The 20,117-nt window shown below is 33.0% G+C and overlaps 1 protein-coding gene across 1 annotated transcript; it reads left to right on the top strand.

Moving 5' to 3' along the window:
- The first annotated feature begins 850 nt into the window (after positions 1–850).
- On the top strand, positions 851–17,500 carry LOC111718303 (Down syndrome cell adhesion molecule-like protein Dscam2). The gene is made up of 17 exons (XM_023493857.1): positions 851–947; positions 1,446–1,497; positions 4,182–4,281; positions 4,526–4,710; positions 8,216–8,350; positions 8,662–8,773; positions 9,678–9,873; positions 9,974–10,127; positions 11,222–11,321; positions 11,744–11,900; positions 12,424–12,480; positions 12,542–12,611; positions 12,713–12,760; positions 13,163–13,374; positions 14,592–14,705; positions 16,488–16,545; positions 16,756–17,500. Exons 1-17 carry the CDS (start codon positions 906–908, stop codon positions 16,977–16,979), a joined length of 2,016 nt encoding a protein of 671 aa, XP_023349625.1. The 5' UTR covers positions 851–905; the 3' UTR covers positions 16,980–17,500.
- Positions 17,501–20,117: the final 2,617 nt, after the last annotated feature.

The raw sequence follows: 20,117 nt of genomic DNA, 5'->3' as shown, positions 1-20,117 counted from the left end.
ACCCAGAATGGTATTTTGACAAATCTTGTTTAATTTTCTGCCAAAAATCTGAGAACTGATCATGCTTCATAATCGTCTGCTCAAACAAGGAGACAAAGACGGAGAAACTTTGCAATTTAAAATCTTATCTTGAAACCTGAAGAACACTCAAGTTTGGACAATATTAAACCTTATATATATGTAGATACGACCTGAGAACCATGGCACCTGGGCAATATTAAACCTTATATATATGTAGATACGACCTGAAAACCATGGCACCTGGGCAATATTAAACCTTATGTAGATACGACCTGTGAACCATAAAACCTGGGCAATATTAAACCTTATTTAGATAGGAGAACCTGGAAAACATTAGAACCTGGACAATATTAAACCTTATTTAGATAGGAGAACCTAAAGAATCATAGATCCTGGGCAATATTAAACCTTGTGAACCAATTGTTCTAGATGATATCAGAACTGGAGAACTAGAGAACCTGCATAATATTTAACCTATTGTTCTAGATAATATAAGAACAGGAGAACTAGAGAACCTGGATAATATTGAACCTATTTCTCTAGATGATATAAGAACTGGAGAACTATCGAAACTGGATAATATTGAACCTATTGTTCTAGATGATATAATAACTGGAGAATTAGAGAACCTGGATATAATTGAACCTATTGTTCTAAATAATATAAGAACTGGAGAACTAGAGAACCTGGATAACATTGAACCTATAATTCTAGATGATATAAGAACTGGAGAACTAGAGAAACTGGATAATATTGAACCTATTGCTCTAGATGATATAAGAATTGGAGAGCTAGAGAAACTGGATAATATTGAACCTATTGCTCTAGATGATATAAGAACTGGAGAACTGGAGAAACTGGAGCTAAGATTAGAAGACCTTTATATGTTCACAAACTATTCCTTGTATGTTAGGGCGCATACTAAGGTATGAAATAAAATAAAAAGCAAAGGAATTGAACAATTGCCACAAACTCTGATTTTCTAAACTCTCTATTTGTCCAATACAATGTTGTAGACCTTAGATATTTCAAACAATGAATAATTTTAGTTCGACTAACCTAAGTTTGAAATATAGAAGGTTAAACCATCAGTATGCAAAGATATAGGGATTAGAAAATTTGATTACGTGGGAAAGACTCTATTTCTTTAAATAAAATGTGTAGTTAAGGGACTGTTAACTGAAATTAAAGCCCACCTTTGTTAACTGCAGAGTGTCATTAACAATTCACAAGACTAATAATTTGCTGTAGGAAAGTCAAGCAAGAAAATTTCTTTCCTAAGTAAAATATAAAACCTGACGTAAACCTTCTAATGTTTTACGTATTTAAAGAAATTTGCATAAAGGGTGTTGGTGTTCTGAACTTTTGATGCCACAATTAATCTCAAGGACCTCAATTAGAATAACGTACACATTCCCTTTAAGGTTGGCGGCGGACCTCTGAGTTTACCAATCACCTGCACTACTATGGAAGATGGTAAGAACAAAGTATATTTAATTCTTCCCACTTTTTCACAGTAGAGAAATTAAGTCAAATTGTCTAATCTATGCAATCTCTATAGTGTAAACTTTTGACATTTCAAACTTAGATTATTTGATCTAACATAATTCATAGTTTGAAATATCAAAGGTTTACGACAATGGGTTGAAAAGTTATAGGGATTGGGAGAACAGAGTTTGTGGAAAAGACATATTTTTTTTTGTTTCTGCTTTCTGACAATCAAAAGTAGCAATTATTATTTTTATTATCAGACGCATAATTATTATTAGTATTATTATTAACACAATTACTTTTTATCTTATTTGTTTCTGAATGTGGAAATATTATCATTGCTTTTTCTTGTAAATGTACTTCCTTTAGTCCGTTAATTTCATTGAAACAATTTAGTCCGAAAGAACTCAGTTTTATCACGTGACATGACACGAAATAAAACAAAGGTTTTATTAATGTCAGCAACAGAAAGATGATAAAACATAAGTTTTGTGTGTAATAAAGGGAGGAAGAGATATCTTTTATTTTTATTCAGGGCGGCCCAAATGAAACATGGATTAGGGGTTTTCAACCCTTTTAATCGTTGAAAAAGTCTCGAAAATGTACTTCTCAGTACAGTTTTAATTTTTTGAGGGGGTCGTCCGATCCTTCTATTTGACGTAAAACTATGTCGAATATCTGAAAGCCTGAACCCCTTAGAATTTTCTTCTGGGTATATAGGTAGTTTTAAACCTAGAACTCTATGAAGAGATACCTCCAAAGAGAGCTTGCAGTAATCCCGGTCCCATGGTTGTCAACAGCTTTGATGGATCTTGGAACTAGGCGTTTTTTTTTGTGTGACATTAAAGTGGGGCATCTTTAAGAAATAATTAAAAATATAAACATCAATGTAATCTAATTAAATATTATCAAGTACAATTACTCAGCATATTTTTTTACTCTGCAATATAATTATAGCAACTATTAACTAAGTAAACAGCGAGGTTTTCGAACATTTGACATAGTATTACGCCAAGAGGAAGCATCAAACTACAAAATATTACTTAAACGACCCCTTCTAAATTAAAAAATATATATTGTTGAGTCATTTAAAAAGATTATTGGGGATTAAAAACGCTAATCCCTGTTGGGCCACAATGTATATCGTTGTAAAAATTTCTAAAAATGCTTCCATCCGTGTTTATTGTATTTACTTAAGAAAAAGTTTGATAAAGTTAGTTAGTTTTATATATTTATATATATATCTATATTTATTTACACAGTTTGTTGTAAATGTGTAAATAAACATAGAGTCGCAAGCCAGTTAGAATATAGGAGTTTGGTATTGGGTTATCTACAAGAGAGAAGGGTTGGGTGCAAGGGAGAAGGGTTGGGTACAAGAGAGAAGGGTTGGATACAAGGAGAAGGGTTGGGTACAGGAGAGAACAATGGTTGAGTACAAGAGAGAAGGGTTAGTTACAGAGAGAAGGGTTGGATACAAGAGAGAATGGTTAGATAAAGAGATAAGGGTTGGGTGCAAGAGAGAAGGGTTTGGTACAAGAGAGAAGAGGTGGGTTCAAGAGAGAAAGGTAGGATACAAGAAAGAAGGGTTAGATTTAGAAGAGAAGGGATTGGTACAAAGAGAAGGGTTGGGTTTAAGAGAGAAGGGTTGGGTACAAGAGAGAAGGGTTGGGTTCTAGAGAGAAGAGTTGGGTACAAGAGAGAAGGGTTGGGTGCAAGAGAGAAGGGTTGAGTAAAAGAGAGGTGTTTTAAGATCTTCCCAAATAAACAAGTGTATATCCATTTTCAACAACATTTCTAATATTTCTATTTGTCTAGAAGAGTATGTAACGTAATAAAAATAATTGCCAAGAAGGAATTAGAATTTATCCCCCTTGTCTCTACTCTCAAGTCTAACTTTTATGGCTGAGTTTAAATCTCTAGGATTTATAGAAGAGAATAAAATATGAATAATAGGTAGTACGAGATATTCTTATATCTGTCCTCCTCTTTAAAACAGAAACTGATTTTAACCGATTCTAATATGTTAAAGTCATTCCTTCCTTGCAGTATCTCTCATTGTTCAAGCATCTGATGTTTTGACCATTGAGTGATTGGTTAAACTGTATACACAAGGAGAGAATGTCCTTTTTTAATCGACGAAATCCTCTCTTCCAGTCGAACTTACCTAGCTCTGATTGGTTAATTTAATAGTTGTTTTCGGTTTCTGGTTCTCCACGATACTAGAGTTCAGATTTTTTCTTATTGTTTTTTCTTAGTTTTTTTGCTAGATTAAGGATTCTCTCTATCATTCCGTAGTTCCTGGTTCTCCTGCTAGAGTTAAGGTTCTCTCTAACTATTTCCTGTCTTAGTTCCTGGTTCTCCTGCTAGAGTTAAGGTTCTCTCTAATTATATTCTGTCCTAGTTCCTGGTTCTCCTGCTAGAGTTAAGGTTCTCTCGAACTATATCCTGTCTTAGTTCCTGGTTCTCCTGTTAGAGTTAAGGTTCTCTCTAACTATATCCTGTCTTAGTTCCTGGTTCTCATACTAGAATTAAGGTTTTCTCTATCTTTATCCTGTCCTAGTTCCTGGTTCTCCTGCTAGAGTTAAGGTTCTCTCTAACTTTATCCTGTCCTAGTTCCTGGTTCTCCTGCTAGAGTTAAGGTTCTCTCTAACTTTATCCTGTCCTAGTTCCTGGTTCTCCTGCTAGAGTTAAGGTTCTCTCTAACGGAGATTCAAGTTTCTATGTTTCTTGGCTTCCTCCAGCACACCCCTGTGGATATATTAGAAGGTAATTTTTAAAATTTTGATACTGTTCTATTTGCCATTTCAAGTTATCGTTTTGGAGGGATTGATATTCTAATAGAATATGAAACCATTAGAGTTTTGTTTGATTCAATTCAATTAGATTTTATAAACTGAAATTTTTGAAAAGTTGGGGTGAAGGGAGAAACATTTTTGAATATAGTAAAGATCTGAAGATAGATTAATATAGAACCCTACTGCAGGATGAATAATGATGCAAATTTCTCCAGGTACACTGTATACTGGAGAATACAGGCTCAAGGAGCTGAGATACAAACCCTGAAAACCAAGGAAACCTTTGTAAGGTTGGGTCCTCTCCAATCCAACACTTGGTTTGATTTCTGGGTCCGAGCAGAGACTAGGATAGGCCAAGGACCCTCTTCTCCTATAGAAACCATCCTGGCACAGAATACAGGTTAAACTAAAGAACTGGGACTAAAGGAACTGAAAACTTGCTTCAAAATCAGGATTTAAACCCGTACATCTCCGCTGGGGCGCCGGGGGCAGTCCTCTGATATTTCAAAAATTAACTGAACAAGATAAAATAATATTTTATCCTGAAACCAAACCTCTTGTCATTATATAATTTAACTGAGCTTGAGCTGGGAACTTTTGAATGGTGGATATCGGGATTAATGCTTGATCTCATCTTTTTCTTAATCTCCAGATTAAATAACGCTTGTTTTCCTCTTGTTATTAATATCCAGATTAATTAACCGATCGGGATTAAGGATATCCCATTCTAAAGTTTTCAGATACATTATTCTGAATTCTTCTGATCCTGAATTCAAACTCTAATTGAAAAGTATTTAGTTCCCTTAAAGAAATTATGTTTTTGTATTATAGGCAAAAATCAGAAACATTTTTTATTAAATATCCTTTTCTGTACTATATAGAAAGTAAATAAGTAATTATTTATTCATGAAATGTAACAAAAACATAGAAAATTATAGAAATATTTAAAAATTTTACGGAATCTGTTTTACTCAATCTGTTTCATGGAATCTGTTTTAATCAATCTGTTGTACGGAATCTGTTTTACTCAATCTGTTTTACGGAATTTGTTTTTGTCAGTCTGTTGTACGGAATCTGGTTTACTCAATCTGTTTTACGGAATTTGTTTGACTCAATCTGTTGTACGGAATCCGTTTTACTCAATCTGTTATACGGAATCTGTCTTACTCAATCTGTTGTACGGAATCTGTTTTACTCAATCTGATTTTGAGAAATGCATCATAAAACTTTTCTTCTTTAGCTTTTAAGTCAGATTTAAAGTGTATCGGGAACTAGACAAATCATGATTTGAAGTGTATCGGGAACTAGACAAATCATGATTTTAAGTGTATCGGGAAGTAGACAAATCATGAATCATGAAAAGTGTTGAGCTTAAATATTGGTGCTCTTTTCATCTCAATAGGTCATAGCATAGAAACATAAATGCATAAATGCATTTCAGATTTACCATATAAGCTTTAGGGGGACTGTATACGGTTTTTTAAAGAGACCCTTAGTGGCAAGTGCAAGAAGGAGGAAGATATAATTGTTTTTCCATCTAGAAAAGGGATAAATTGTATTGGTTTTCTTCCTTGTCTTTTTGCATAAATTACTGTTATTGGAAAATCTCAATTGATAATTGTCAAGTGTTCAATTCTGATGATTTCATTCTTCGTTTCTAAAATCCTCAAATAAAGGAATTGTGTCCTTAACATAAACTTTGATTTCTGCTTCCTGTAACTTTGCAACCCAATGTTGTAGATCCTAAATATTTAAAATTGTAGTCTTTTGGTTCAAATAATCTTAATTTGAAATATTAAAGGTTTACTTACACTAACATTTTGCAAAGAAATAGGGAGTCGAAAGTAAGAGTTTGTGACAAAGACTCAATTCCTCTTATAGAGAAACTGTGAAACTGAAAATAATAAATTTTCAGTTGGAAAATCAAAGATATGTTCGTAATTCCCTTGAAGTTATTTTGTCTTCCTGCATACACTCTACACTCTACACTCTACACTCTACACTCTACACTCTACACTCTATACTCTACACTCTACACTCTACACTCTACACTCTACACACTACACTCTACACTTTACACTCTACATTCTACACTCTACACTCTAAGTTTTTCAGATTTCAGGGTAGCAAATATTGGCAAGATAATTTCTATTTTTATTCAAAGATCTGTCAATATATATTTTATCTTTTTCAGTATCTATTTGTAAAGGGAAATGCGGTAGGGAGGAGGGGGAGGGGGGGGTATTACGATGTATTGGATTTCCATCATGAAATAATATTATAAAAGATTTATCTTACAATGTATTCACAATTCTTTACAATATTTATAGATACAATTTATGCATTACAGCACTATGTAAATATAAAGAATTTGCGTGTGTTTTTCCATAAAACTTTTCATATTTTCAGAATATTTACTCTAGGGAAAATCTAAAATATATTTCTTAGATTTTGTAAAAATAGATTTAAAATTTTATTGAATTTATATCAAACTTTTATTTTGTGTATGTAGACATTGTAAACAGATCTATAGTTGATCTTTATGGATCTACTAGTTGATCTTTATGGATCTACTAGTTTATCTTTAGGGGTCTACTAGTTGATCTTTATGGATCTACTAGTTGATGTTTATGGATCTACCAGTTGATCTTTATGGATCTACTAGTTTATATTTATGGATCTACTAGTTTATATTTATGGATCTACTACTTGATTTTTATGGATCTATAATTCATCTTTATGGATCTACCAGTTGATTTTTATGAATCTACTAGTTGATCTTTATGGGTCTACTAGTTGATCTTTATGGATCTACTAGTTTATCTTTAGGGGTCTACTAGTTGATCTTTATGGATCTACTAGTTAATCTTTATGGATCTACCAGTTGATCTTTATGGATTTACCAGTCGATCTTTATGGATCTACTAGTTGATTTTTATGGATCTATAATTGATCTTTATGGATCTACCAGTTGATCTTTATGGATCTACTAGTTGATCTTTATGGGTCTACTAGTTGATCTTTATGGATCTACTAGTTGATCTTTATGCATCTACTAGTTGATCTTTATGGATTTACTAGTTCATCATTATTGATTTACTAGTTCATCATTATGGATTTACTAGTTGATCTTTATGGATCTACTAGTTCATCATTATGGATCTATTAGTTCATCTTTATGGATCTACTAGTTGATCTTTATGAATCTACTAGTTGATCTTCATGGATCTACTGGTTGATCTTTATGGATCTGCTAGTTGATCTATATGGATCTACTAGCTGATCTTCATGGATCGACTAGTTGATCTTTATGCATCAACTAGTTGATTTTTATGAATCTATTAGTTGATCTTAATGGATCTATACTATTTTATTTATATGGATCTACTAGTTGATTTATATTATTCTACTAGTTAACTAGTTTATCTTTACGGTACAAATAAGCAATTATTTGACAAACAAAAATATGCTGTTTTTGCAGATTTCCTTTAAATCTAAAATGCTATTTTATTTCTAAAATTCTGCATTTTTATAAAGAATAAAAATGCAAGTCAAATTTCAAATAAAAATACAGAAATAACAACAGAAACAATATCATTATACTGAAATGTTTGAACATTTGATTCAATTCAAATTTTTTTTTTCTTAAATCTACCACAAAGCACTTTAATAAAAATTAAAAACACCTCTTATTTTTAAATAAGCTTTCGAAGTAGAATACAAGTTTAAATTTTGAGGTCTAGTCAATTCAAAATTAAAGAAACAGATCTAGACGTTTTACCATGTATATAATTATACAGTCCCTTTAATGATCTGCAGGGAAAGTTAATTTTCTTTTTAATTAACTGCATTTATGAGTTCTAACAATTTTTTTGTATACCTTTGAAAATTGAAGAATTTTATAGGAAACGCCCAGATAGTTTCCTTCGGCCAAAGCTGGAGGGTCAAGTTTCAAACTTCTCTTCTCCTGGATTGTTTCTCGGTAGGGTTCCAGCATATATCAACCTACTGGAGACATAACGGGAATCAGATTTATCCAGGTACAACGAGGTTTCCAATGAGATAAAATTATCTTAGCACTTTGTTGGTTTAATTGAATAAAAACACTAGAAATAGTTCTTTAATCTAGCTAACTAAAGAAAATTTAAGTTCTTTCATCTTCAATGCTATCCAGATGATTTACTTAGGCTTTTTATCTGAAGAGAAATTGGGTTAAATAATTGAAATATTTAAATTACAGTCAATAAGATCTTTTTTGAATCAAGAATAATAATTTGGTTTGATTCAAACCAATCTTTTATCAATCCTAAAAAGTATAGTTAAATTAGATCGATTACACATCATATTAAAGGTGAGGGAAGAGTAACTGTTCTTACAAATAACTCTCTTCTCCTGACCAACCTAACCCAGCATGACGAAGGAGAATATCAATGTGAGGTGGAGAACAGGGACGGAGCAGACAGGTAAGCACTAGTAGGATAGAGGTAGAGAACAGGGACGGAGCAGACAGGTAAGCACTAGTAGGATAGAGGTGGAGAGCAGGGATGGAGTATACAGGTAAGCACTAGTAGGATAGAGGTGGAGAACAGGGATGGAGTAGACAGGTAAGCACTAGTAGGATAGAGGTGGAGAACAGGGACGGAGCAGACAGGTAAGCACTAGTAGGATAAGGGTGGAGAACAGGGACGGAGTAGACAGGTAAACACTAGTAGGATAGAGGTGGAGAACAGGGACGGAGTAGGCAGGTAAGCACTAGTAGGATAGAGGTGGAGAGCAGGGATAGAGTAGACAGGTAAGCACTAGTAGGACAGAGGTGGAGAACAGGGATGGAGTAGGCAGGTAAGCACAAGTAGGATAGAGGTGGAGAACAGGGATGGAGTAGACAGGTAAGCACTAGTAGGATAGGGGTGGAGAACAGGGATGGAGTAGACAGGTAAGCACTAGTAGGATAGGGGTGGAGAACAGGGACGGAGCAGACAGGTAAGCACTAGTAGTATAGGGGTGGAGAACAGGGACGGAGTAGACAGGTAAGCAGAATAGAGGCGGAAAAAGATCCATACCGAATCTTTCCTAGTCTTTCTCTATAAATCTAGATTAATATGTGTCTGCTTAATTTATCTAATATATTCGATCACATTTGTATAATATATTCATAATTTATTCTTCATAACATACCCTTGCATATAATGTATATAATAGATATGGTAAAATCAGATATTGCACAGTTTCTCTCGTTTGCAATTCTAATTCTAATTCAATTTGGCACAATTCGCAAAATAATTTGGGCCGGCGCGGCAGGGGGGGGGGGTAGAAATTTATTAGGATTACATTATATTGGTTTTCAAATTAATATTTTCCTGTATTTAGGATTGTACATCAGGTTGAGGTTGAATCTCCTCCCCCTCAACCTTGGCTTGAGGTTAGAGATATCACAGGGGAGTCAGCTGAGCTGGTGTGGAACCTACCCGGAGTAAGGACGAGGAGCCAGGGATCTGGGAGTAATCCCGAAGGTCTCATTATTCCCATTCAAGGATATATCATCTCTTACAGGCATCAGAATCTAGTAGGTTTTTATATTATCTTTTTTATTTTATACTTTTTAGTTTTTTATGATGAACATACAGTTATTTTTTCATATTTAATAAGATAATGATAATTTCCAGGATTGGATTGAGCTGCGTGTTTCGTCCATATCTAACAAGTATACCTTGACCAACCTAAGCTGTGGGTCCAGCTACCTGACAGCTATGGTAGCGGTCAACAGGATCGGGCAAAGTCAACCCAGTCGAATTATCAGCTTTGACACTCTGGGCGGAGGTAAAATATTTTAGGAAACCTATCTATCGTGTATATAGGTTATAAGGGTCCTGCAGTTTCAAAATAAATCTTAAAAATAGGCCAAATCTAATATTTAAAGTTTCAATACCTTGCAAACTTTAAAATTAATAAAAAAAAATATCTATTTAAAATTATAATTTCCAAAAACAACGATATTTTTCTTCATGTTACTCAGACAAAGGTTTAAAGGGTATTGTCGTGCATTATAGGCATAGTCCCAGTTAGTAAACTCTAGTCAAACGAAGAGTCTTCAGGGTTACTGAGGTAGATCTAAAAAAAGTATTTAGTGTTGTTAATTGAAAATATTTTATGTCAAGTCTAAAAGATAATCAGGTTTTCATATCTTGCCTGAATTCACGGAGTAATCATATATCTTTGCAACCTGATGATTTAAACCTTTGATATTTCAAATTTAGATTATATGTTCTCACAGAAATAGTATGAAATATTTAAGGTCTTAATTGGGTTGCAAAGATATAGGGATTATAATATTTGAGTTTGTGGCAAAAGCTTGAGTACTCTAATAGGTCCTGGTCGATCATGTTCTACAGTTTGGGTAAAAGAAGCATGAATTCGACCATTTCTTGAGATAATTAGCAGTTAAAGATATAAAAACAATGTATTCTTAAAAATTTGTTACCGTGAATTCAGGCAAGATTTAAAAAATTTCATTATCTTTTTAGCCCGACATGAAATGTTTTCATACACAATTCCTTTGCAAAATTGAGAAAGATACAAAAGCTAATAAACTGAAATTCCTCTTTTTCTGCAACTTAAAATTTTTAAGTTTAAAAATCTATTGTATCTTATCAAATATCAGAATTCAACGTTGCGTAAGCCATTTTTTGTTCTCTAGTTTGGGTAAAGGATAAGCTTGATCAAATTTTGTTTTGTGTAAAAAATAATGATTTAAAGATTTGTAAAAATTGAATTTTTAACATAAAATATTTTCAACCCAGCGTGAATCTGTTAATATTCCATAATAAAACATTAAATTTTATTTTTAGATCAACCCTTTACACCCTGACTTTGACTAGTGAAAATTGATAATATATGACTAGATGATATTTCAGCTCCTAGTGTTGAGAGATTAGGTTCAATATTACTGGCAAACCGAACCTCTATCCTGGTTCTACTAAACCGGTTCTCAAGTCGACAGTGTAAACTTAACAGGTTCAACATTTTCACAAGAGCAATTTTAAAATTTAAAATATTGATTTTAATGCTCAGGGTTATCCATAAAAACAGGAAATAACGGTATATAGACTTGTTTAGGATTGAGAACAATTTCTAGGTAAAATTTCTTATCCAATGAGTCCATGTTTACTGTTGTGACTTGCTGAGCTTAAAATGACAATTGAAAAAGCTCCTAAAATGTCCAACATGAGCGGAATTTGGTAAAAATAAAAAGTCTTCCTTTGCAACTATTTCTCTCCAGATTTGAACCTTGAGATCGTTTAGTGAACTTAGGATATATACTTATGATACAAAATCCTCCAGACCCTAACATTTCAATTTTGAAAATTCAGTTTCATTTGATTCTAAAGATCCTTACTCGCCGTTTTTAAAAATTTTAAAAATAAAATGTAATTTAGGTTTATAATCGAGTTCAAGTCATTAAACTCCAGCGTGTTCACAGTAGTTTCCAGTACTCTCAGCGGAGATATCACGGAGTATCTAATCCGGGGCCTGCAACCTGCAACCAGATATATTGTAAGGGTTGCAGCTCTAAACTCAGCTGGAGATATCCAGGTACTTAGATATACTTGGTCTAGGAGAAGATTAAGGTTGCGATGGTTTGCATAAGAGGTTGAGGTTTGTTATGGTTTAAACGGATTAAGTTCGATTTTGATGGAACAAAAAAATAAGATTCTTTTTAATAAAAGAGAGCATTCATGGTTTGTTGCAGACTGAAAATAAAGGTTAGGGGTTGGTTTCAGGATGAAATAGACCAATAAGATTGGGATTCAGGTTGAGAAGAAAAAATATTCATGGTCTTAGGTTAAAAAAGAAGATCAAGGTTTATTTTTAGGTTGAACTACTAAATGAAGGTTTGATTTCAGTTTAAAAGAAAAAGGTTTCATGGTTGAATAAAAAATAAGGTTTGGTCAAGGTTTGGTTTCAGGTTGAATAGTTGATCAAGATTTGGTTTCAGGTTGAATAGTTGATCAAGATTTGGTTTCAGGTTAATTAGGTGATCAAGATTTGGTTTCAGGTTAATTAGGTGATCAAGATTTGGTTTCAGGTTGAATAGTTGATCAAGATTTGGTTTCAGGTTGAGGAGGAGATCACAACCCTGGATGAGGATGGACGAGCATTAAATGTTTACAAGGTGAGTTTATAATTCTGTCAAAAATTACCTAATTTGACTTAATGCTAATATTTTAATTAAGACTGGTTCCTCAGGATCTAATCTTGTTCTGATCTTCTTCCTAGTGATGGGGGTACCCGGAGTATTCACAGGTTGAGATACAATATTAAACAATATTCTTCAAACCTTCAACTATTAAATATAAATCATATTTGTTTAGCTAGAAATTCAAAATCTAATTTTCTCTCTCTAGGATTAGGGTTTCTGGCTTACTTCACATTCAAAAACAAGTTTAATCAAGGTAAGCTCTCATCACATCTCCCCCTCATCCCAGCACCACACAAAACTTTGCCTCTAGTATCACAAACAGCTTTGTTAGGAAATTTTAGTACATTATCATTATTTTATTATCATTATCATTGCCATTATCATTATTATATTATTATCATTATCATTATCGTTATCATTATCATTATCATTATCATTATTATTATTATTATCAACATTAGCATTAACATTAACATTATCATTATCATTATCATGACCATTATCATTATCATTATCTTTATCATTATCATTATAATTATCATTATCATTATCATTATCATTATCATTATCATTATCATTATCATTATCATTATCATTATCATTATCATTATCATTATCATTATCATTATTATCATCGTTATCATTTGAATTTTAGATGGAAGAGGGAGAGAAGTAGGAAGAGAAGGAGGAGGAGGTATTAAACCTAGTTATCATCCACACAAGAGTAAGACCTGCTCCAACCCTCCACACTTCCCCCGGACCCGAATAGGTGTTGAGTCTACTGATGATCTGTATGGAGATGTTTGTCCCTACGCTACTGTTCAGCTGGTTAAGGAGGATCCTGGATTCTCAACCCTGTATCATGAGGTGAGATTACTAAATTTCAGGTTTTGAATTATTACTATAGTTTATACAACACTTCAACCTGAACTGCATAACATATTTATCACTAGTGGTGGTTTTAAGAAACTTGATCTTCAAGATTTATTTCAACTACAAAATTGTCTTTCTCTTACACTTAAAGTTTATTCACGTAAAACTAACTACTTCCTGTCCGTATTAGCGTCAACTTTATTTAAAATATGTACAGTTATAAGCATAAAATAGCAAATACGAAAAATCTTCATTAAATGGGTGAAAATGGGATCAAATGTTAAGGTTCACTGACTTAATAAACTGCAACTCTAATTTACGGTTAGTAAATTTTCATTTGACAAACTTTCCGTATGAGAGACCGATCATAGAAATCTAAACAATAATGAAAGAATTTTGATAAATAATGAACTAGAATTGAACCCAGATATTTGGAAATACAGGATTGACAAAAGACTGAAGTAATCCTCTTCAAGTGGATCTAGGACTCTAACCAATACTCCCCCCACCGCTTCCCCTTTCCTCACTCCCTCCACCCCCCTCCTCCTCCTCCTCCCTTTCTCTTATTTCGTCCAATTTCAAAATTGATTTTATTGTTCTCCAAAGAATATCGGGATAAAAATAATTTTAATTATATCCAAATGGTTACAATGGAAAATGGGAAAATAGAAATAGAATTAAAGAAGTTGTTCACAATTTTTCAAAGAAACTTAAAATTAAATTCAAAATAATAATTCGTCAAAAATTTCAAGCACCAAAAAATATGTGCTGGTTCCAACATTTTAAAATGTCATTCTGTAAAAAATTTGTTTGAAGAAACTATGCTAAATTTTCCTAGAGAAAATATAAGGAAAATATAAGGAAAATATAAGGAAAATATAAGGAAAATATAAGGAAAATATAAGAAAAATATAAGGAAAATATAAGGAAAATATAAGGAAAATATATGGAAAATATAAGGTAAATACTTTCGCTTTATGATGTCATTTTATCTTTTCAGTCACAGCATTAAATTTGGCATTGCGTAAAGATAACAAATGTTTGAAACAAACAATTTTAAAGGAATTTTAAAGAAAAATCAGAGTTTGTGGCAAAGAGTCAATTCCAAATAAACTTGTGAGAATTTTGTGGAACCTTCTATGACTCCAAAAACCTTAAAATTTTAAAAACCTAAAAAAAATTCTTCATTTGTTTATTATTATTAATTCCAGGGGTTTGTTTACGGAGATAAGTTTGGTTGTGTAGAATCAGGATCTCAGGGTGCAAACCTTTACTCACAGATAAACCAGATGGAAACCTTCAGATTAGAGAATAGAGAACTCCAGGTAGATATTAAACCCTTTACTCATAGATAAACCAGATGGAAACCTTCAGATTAGAGAATAGAGAACTCCAGGTAGATATTAAACCCTTTACTCATAGATAAACCAGATGGAAACATTCAGATTAGAGAATAGAGAACTCCAGGTATATATTAAACCTTTACTCACAGATAAACCAGATGGAAACCTTCAGATTAGAGAATACAGAACTCCAGGTAGATCTTAAACCTTTTCTCACAGATAAACCAGGTGAAAGCATTCAGATTAGAGAATAGAGAACTCCAGGTAGTCCTTCAACCCTTTACTCACAAATAAATCAGATGGAAACTTTCAGATTATAGAATAGAGTACTCCAGGTAGACCTTACACCTTTACTGACATGTTTAACCAGATAGAGAATAGAGAACTCCAGGTAATCCTTAAACCCTTACTCACAGATAAATCAAATGGAGACCTTCAGATTAGAGAATAGAGAACTCCAGGTAGACCTTAAACCTTTACGCAATATTACCCATGATGGTTGCTCCTAATCTCTACATGGTTCCTAGTATTTCCAACCAGAGAACTCGGATAAATAATTGGTTAGATTAAATATAACGTTCTTGAGTTCTGGCAGAAATTGAAGAATAAAACTCTAATTCTAGAACACTCAAGACAGTTCTAGTCAGAATTTAAATCTCCTTTATTCCGCTTCTCAAGATTTAATTTCCTGGTTTTCATGATTTAACTATTTTCCTAAACTTCAAGAACAAACTGAATCACATTGTTATTTGTTTTTCTAGCTCTAGATGATAAATAAATCAAAAGTATTTTTTTAGATTAAAATATTTTTATTTGTAAAAAACAGTTTATTAACAATTTTACAAATGCAATATAATTTACTCAATGTTACAAGTATTAGTATCCTGTATTCTCAGCTTCTATAGTTCTTCTGGTCCCTTGTATCCCCCTGGATCCCCTGTATCCCCCTGGAACCCTTGTATCCTCCTGGATCCCTTGTATCCCCATGGAACCCTTTTCCCCTGGATACCCTGTATACCCATGGTTTTCCTGTATCCCCCTGGTTCCTCTGTATCCCCCTGGTTCTCCTGTATCCCCCTGGTTCCTCTGTATACCCCTGGTTCTCCTGTATCCACCTGGTTCCTCAGTATACCCCTGGTTCTCTTGTATCCACCAGGTTCCTCAGTATACCCCTGGTTCTCCTGTATCCACCTGGTTTTCCTGTATCTCCCTGCTTCTCCTGTATCCCCCTGGTTCCTCTGTATACCCCTGGTTCTCCTGTATTCCCCAGGTTTTCCTGTATCCCCTGGTTCCTCTGTATCCCCCGGGTTTTCCTGTATCTCTCTGGTTCCCCTGTATCCCGCTGGTTCCCCTGTATCCCCCTGGTTCCTCTGTATACCCCTGGTTCCCCTGTATCCCCCTGGTTTTCCTGTATCTCCCTGGTTCCCTTGTATCCCCCTGGTTCCCCTGTATCCACCAGGTTCTCCTGTATCCCCCTGGTTCTAGGTGATAAATGAACTAGAACCAACTGTATTGAACCTAAATGAATGAGTCCCTGGAGAGCTGAGTAGAGAAAGGAGGATATAACACTAACTCCAACATGAGCCAGTTGTCCCGGCACACATGCACAAACTCATTATTTAATGTAATTGAACTGTTCTCGCCTTGAAACAATATTACACATACACTGAAAATATATATATTTTTAATCTGTGTAAGGGGGCTTTTGTATCAGAAAAGACAGATTAAAATTTTAGACTTGAGATAATTAAATTTTTTTTTCAGTGTCAGGAGGAGAATTTATACTCTGAAGCTTTTCAACCAGTGGTAGAACATTTTCAAGGTGAAAACCTTTAACACAAGAAAAAACTGCAATTTTCATAAAAATAAATTGATGCTTTGTATTTTAAATAGCATCATAAAAAATGTTAGATATTTAGACAATTTTGATTTTAAAATTAATATTACCCCCCCTCCCCCTGGATAAACTCGTGCATACGCCTGGAAAAAAATGTCATTTATTATTTTTTTTACGTTCTTTTTCTTTTTAAAGGTTCTGAAAGTGAACAGGAAGAACAGATAAGATTGAATATCAGGAAACAGCAGAGACAAAAGAGTCAGAATAGGAAAAGTTCTGACCGGCTAGGACTAGAACGAACAGCTGTTGAAGTAACACGTGTTAAACTGGACGATGGAGATTTTGATCCATTTGATTTCCCGCCAAAAAGAAAGCGTAAAGTGCAGCAATCAGGATACAATGAAACTCCATTCTATTAAATCTTCATTGTACTCTAATACTTTCATAAATATCTTGAACAAAATATAAAAAATCTAAAAATTTGAGAAAAAAAGAAAATATAATATTCAGCCAAATGTGACGATCAAAAATATCATTAAAGTATAAAATGCTCGGTTTGACAAATATCAAAAGTTTATTATGATTGATGAATTATTATTGAATTTTCAAATGTAAGAATTATGATCGAAAATTCCACTAGCTGCTTTCAACCCTTTAGCTTTACAGATGTAAGAAAGAAATATTTGTATGAAACCTTTACATTTGACAATGATTGTCAGCTAATTAGCAACATAGCTAACGTTCTTTCCATTAAATTTTGACCCTGTAAAAATGACAAATTATTTTATCTATTCGAATGGCAAAAATAATCTCACAAATTCTAACTTAATGGGACTCTAAAGGAAAAATGAAAGGGGTATAGGATGAAACCCGAGAATCTCAGGCATTGAAGATACCTATAAGACATCTATCTGATGTTCCTGTCTCGATAAATTGACATAAAACTGTGTCAGAATTATACCATACCGTATATATATATATATATGTAAGATATACGTCCGTATCACGTGACCAAAACTCCCTCCAATGGCAGTTTAGTATACTGGTCACGTGATACAGGCGGAGACACGTGACATTAATACTGCACTGCCATTGGTTGGAGTTCTGGTGACATATTCCTGACGCATAAATAATATTATTAATTATACCTTTAAAAATTAAAAATCATTAAATTCAAATAATAATAGAAACTAACTTGAGTTTCTCAGGCTCCTCTGGGATATCGTTGTTTTCAGATAAATTGCGTATTTGTTGAATATGTTAAATACTACAAATCTTATACAAAATCTTACATAAATACGTTTTGGTATACTTTTAGCACAGTTTTATATTTATTTCTCGAGACAGGAACATCAGATAGATGTCTTATTGTATCGTATTGTTCAACGCCTGAGATTCTCAGGTTTCATCCTATACCCCCTTTCATTTTTCCTTTATAGCCCTTTTAAAGGGACTGTAATGTAAGTTAAAGTATGACTTCGAATTTTCTTATTCCCAAAATTTCACGTAAAAACTAAGATTACGAGATTATAATTGGTTTTTTGTATTCTTTCTATAAACTTGAACTGTGATGATAATTTATGCTATTTTTCAAGAATATATTTTATGTTTTTATAGATTTTTATTTTTGTCCACTTATAAAAGTTTAATCAGAGGTTTTTTAAACGTCCTACATTGTTGTGAAGACTAATGGCCAATAACTTTTCAAACCTGCATCTTTTCATCTTTTCAAACCTGCAACTTTTAATCTTTTCATCCCTGCATCTTTTTATCTTTTCATCCCTGCATCTTTCCATCTTTTTATCCCTTCATCTTTTCATCTTTTCATCCCTGCATCTTTTCATCTTTTCATCACTGCATCTTTTCATCTTTTCATCCCTGCATCTTTTCATCTTTTCATCCCTGCATCTTTTCAAACCTAAATCTTTTTATCTTTTCAAACCTGCATCTTTCCAAATTTTCAAACATGCATCTTTCCATCTTTTTATCCCTTCATCTTTCCATATTTGAATGAAGATTATATATGAATTTAAATATTCAGAAGTTTCCAGGAAGAAAGGATTACAGGGGAAGGGATTAATTGAAATGGAAAATTTGTTCAAAGAGAAATTTAGAGTTTAAGTTTGAGAGTTGTGAGTTTATTTTACCAAGGGTTACTCTGGTTAAATGTAATTTATGAAAGGGGGTTTGTGTGCGGGAAACTTTGACACAACTATTTTTCATCTAGATTACACATATTCTAGAGTACAAGAGCTTACTCCGGGTACCGTGTATAATACAAGTATTAATATTCAGCGTGGAGAATGGTTTGTAAAATTACATTCCACCCTCTCTACAATGAATTCAAATGGGAAAATCATTCAATTTTACCAAAAGTTTTATTTCAAAATTTATTTAAATAAAAGTTATTTAAATAATGTATTACTTGAATTATGAATATCGCATTTCAAACATTTTTACATTGGTTTAATTGTATTTTTTTTGACGTTCAAATAATTTCTTTGTATTTTTAATAATGTTCAAATAATTCTTAACTATACGTTTTATTCTACAGCCACCAAAGAAGCAACAACTCCAAATGCTCAATTTCTTATTTTTTAGTGACTTCATCACGCAAAATTAAGGGTTCGGTCCTTATCTCAGTGAACTGTGACTAATTAAACATGAATTTTAAGTTTTTTCTTCTATACTTTTATGCCGGCACATGCGTATGAAACGTATAAGAATAAAATGACAACTCCGTAAGATTAAAGATTGTTGAATTATAAACCAAAACGTGATTGAATTCAAAAACCGAATGCATCTCGCCCTGGTTAGTTTGTGGTGCTGTACTTAAAGAATTTGAGCCGCGACTTAAATTTAAGTTAGCTCGGGGTACTTTAAGTCAAACCAGTCATAAAAGACACATGAGGCCGAATTTAAAGAATTTGAGCCGCGGCTCAAATAAGGTTGGTTCTACTTAAAATTGTATTAAATTTTAAGATTTAAGCCGGCGCTCAATTGAAACTGGTTTTGGGGGAATATGAGACGCGGCTTAAATTCATTAAAATCGGACAATGGTTGAACCGTCTCTACGATGTTTCATTAAATACGGTTCCGGCGCATAAGCTTTATTTTAAATGAGCTCTCTGTTTTTTTTAATATCGTTCATTTTGATTTCGAATAGAAATTAACATTTTCGTGATTGTAACATGAACTTGAGACTGTTAAAATCAGAGATTTGAGAATGTCGTCTTATTTCTGGCGGTTCTGAAAGATAATTATTATTTTAAATCAAAAATGCGTTATTTTCTGTAAAACATACACCATTAAAACTGTGCAAATAGGAAGATGACAGGTATGATTTTAAGTATTCCAATTTAAATGAAACTAAGAAATCGTGCAGTGTACATACCCAAGTCCATTTGATTTTCACAAAACAATTTGCTTTATATAACAATTTAACATCAATACACACGATAAATATCCTGATCTGCAATTTTATGAGTCCCGCTATAGAAAACTGAACTTCTCACCAATTATTATTTAATTAAAAGCAAAGTTTTATTTCTATTTTT

This window comes from Eurytemora carolleeae, unplaced genomic scaffold (genome assembly GCF_000591075.1).
Source record: "Eurytemora carolleeae unplaced genomic scaffold, Eaff_2.0 scaffold36, whole genome shotgun sequence".
Taxonomy (NCBI): Eukaryota; Metazoa; Arthropoda; class Copepoda; order Calanoida; family Temoridae; genus Eurytemora; species Eurytemora carolleeae.
Note: the sequence above shows the minus strand (reverse complement) of the source record. Positions and strands in the feature narration are given on the sequence as shown.

Bases quoted from the DNA above. Each gene is read 5' to 3' on its own strand.
- LOC111718303 (XM_023493857.1), top strand. From the start codon at position 906: ATGTTCACAAACTATTCCTTGTATGTTAGGGCGCATACTAAG. The intron at 4,282-4,525 runs GTAATTTTTAAA...AAATTTCTCCAG, and splicing joins CCCTGTGGATATATTAGAAG to GTACACTGTATACTGGAGAA. The intron at 14,706-16,487 runs GTAGATATTAAA...TTTTTTTTTCAG, and splicing joins TAGAGAATAGAGAACTCCAG to TGTCAGGAGGAGAATTTATA.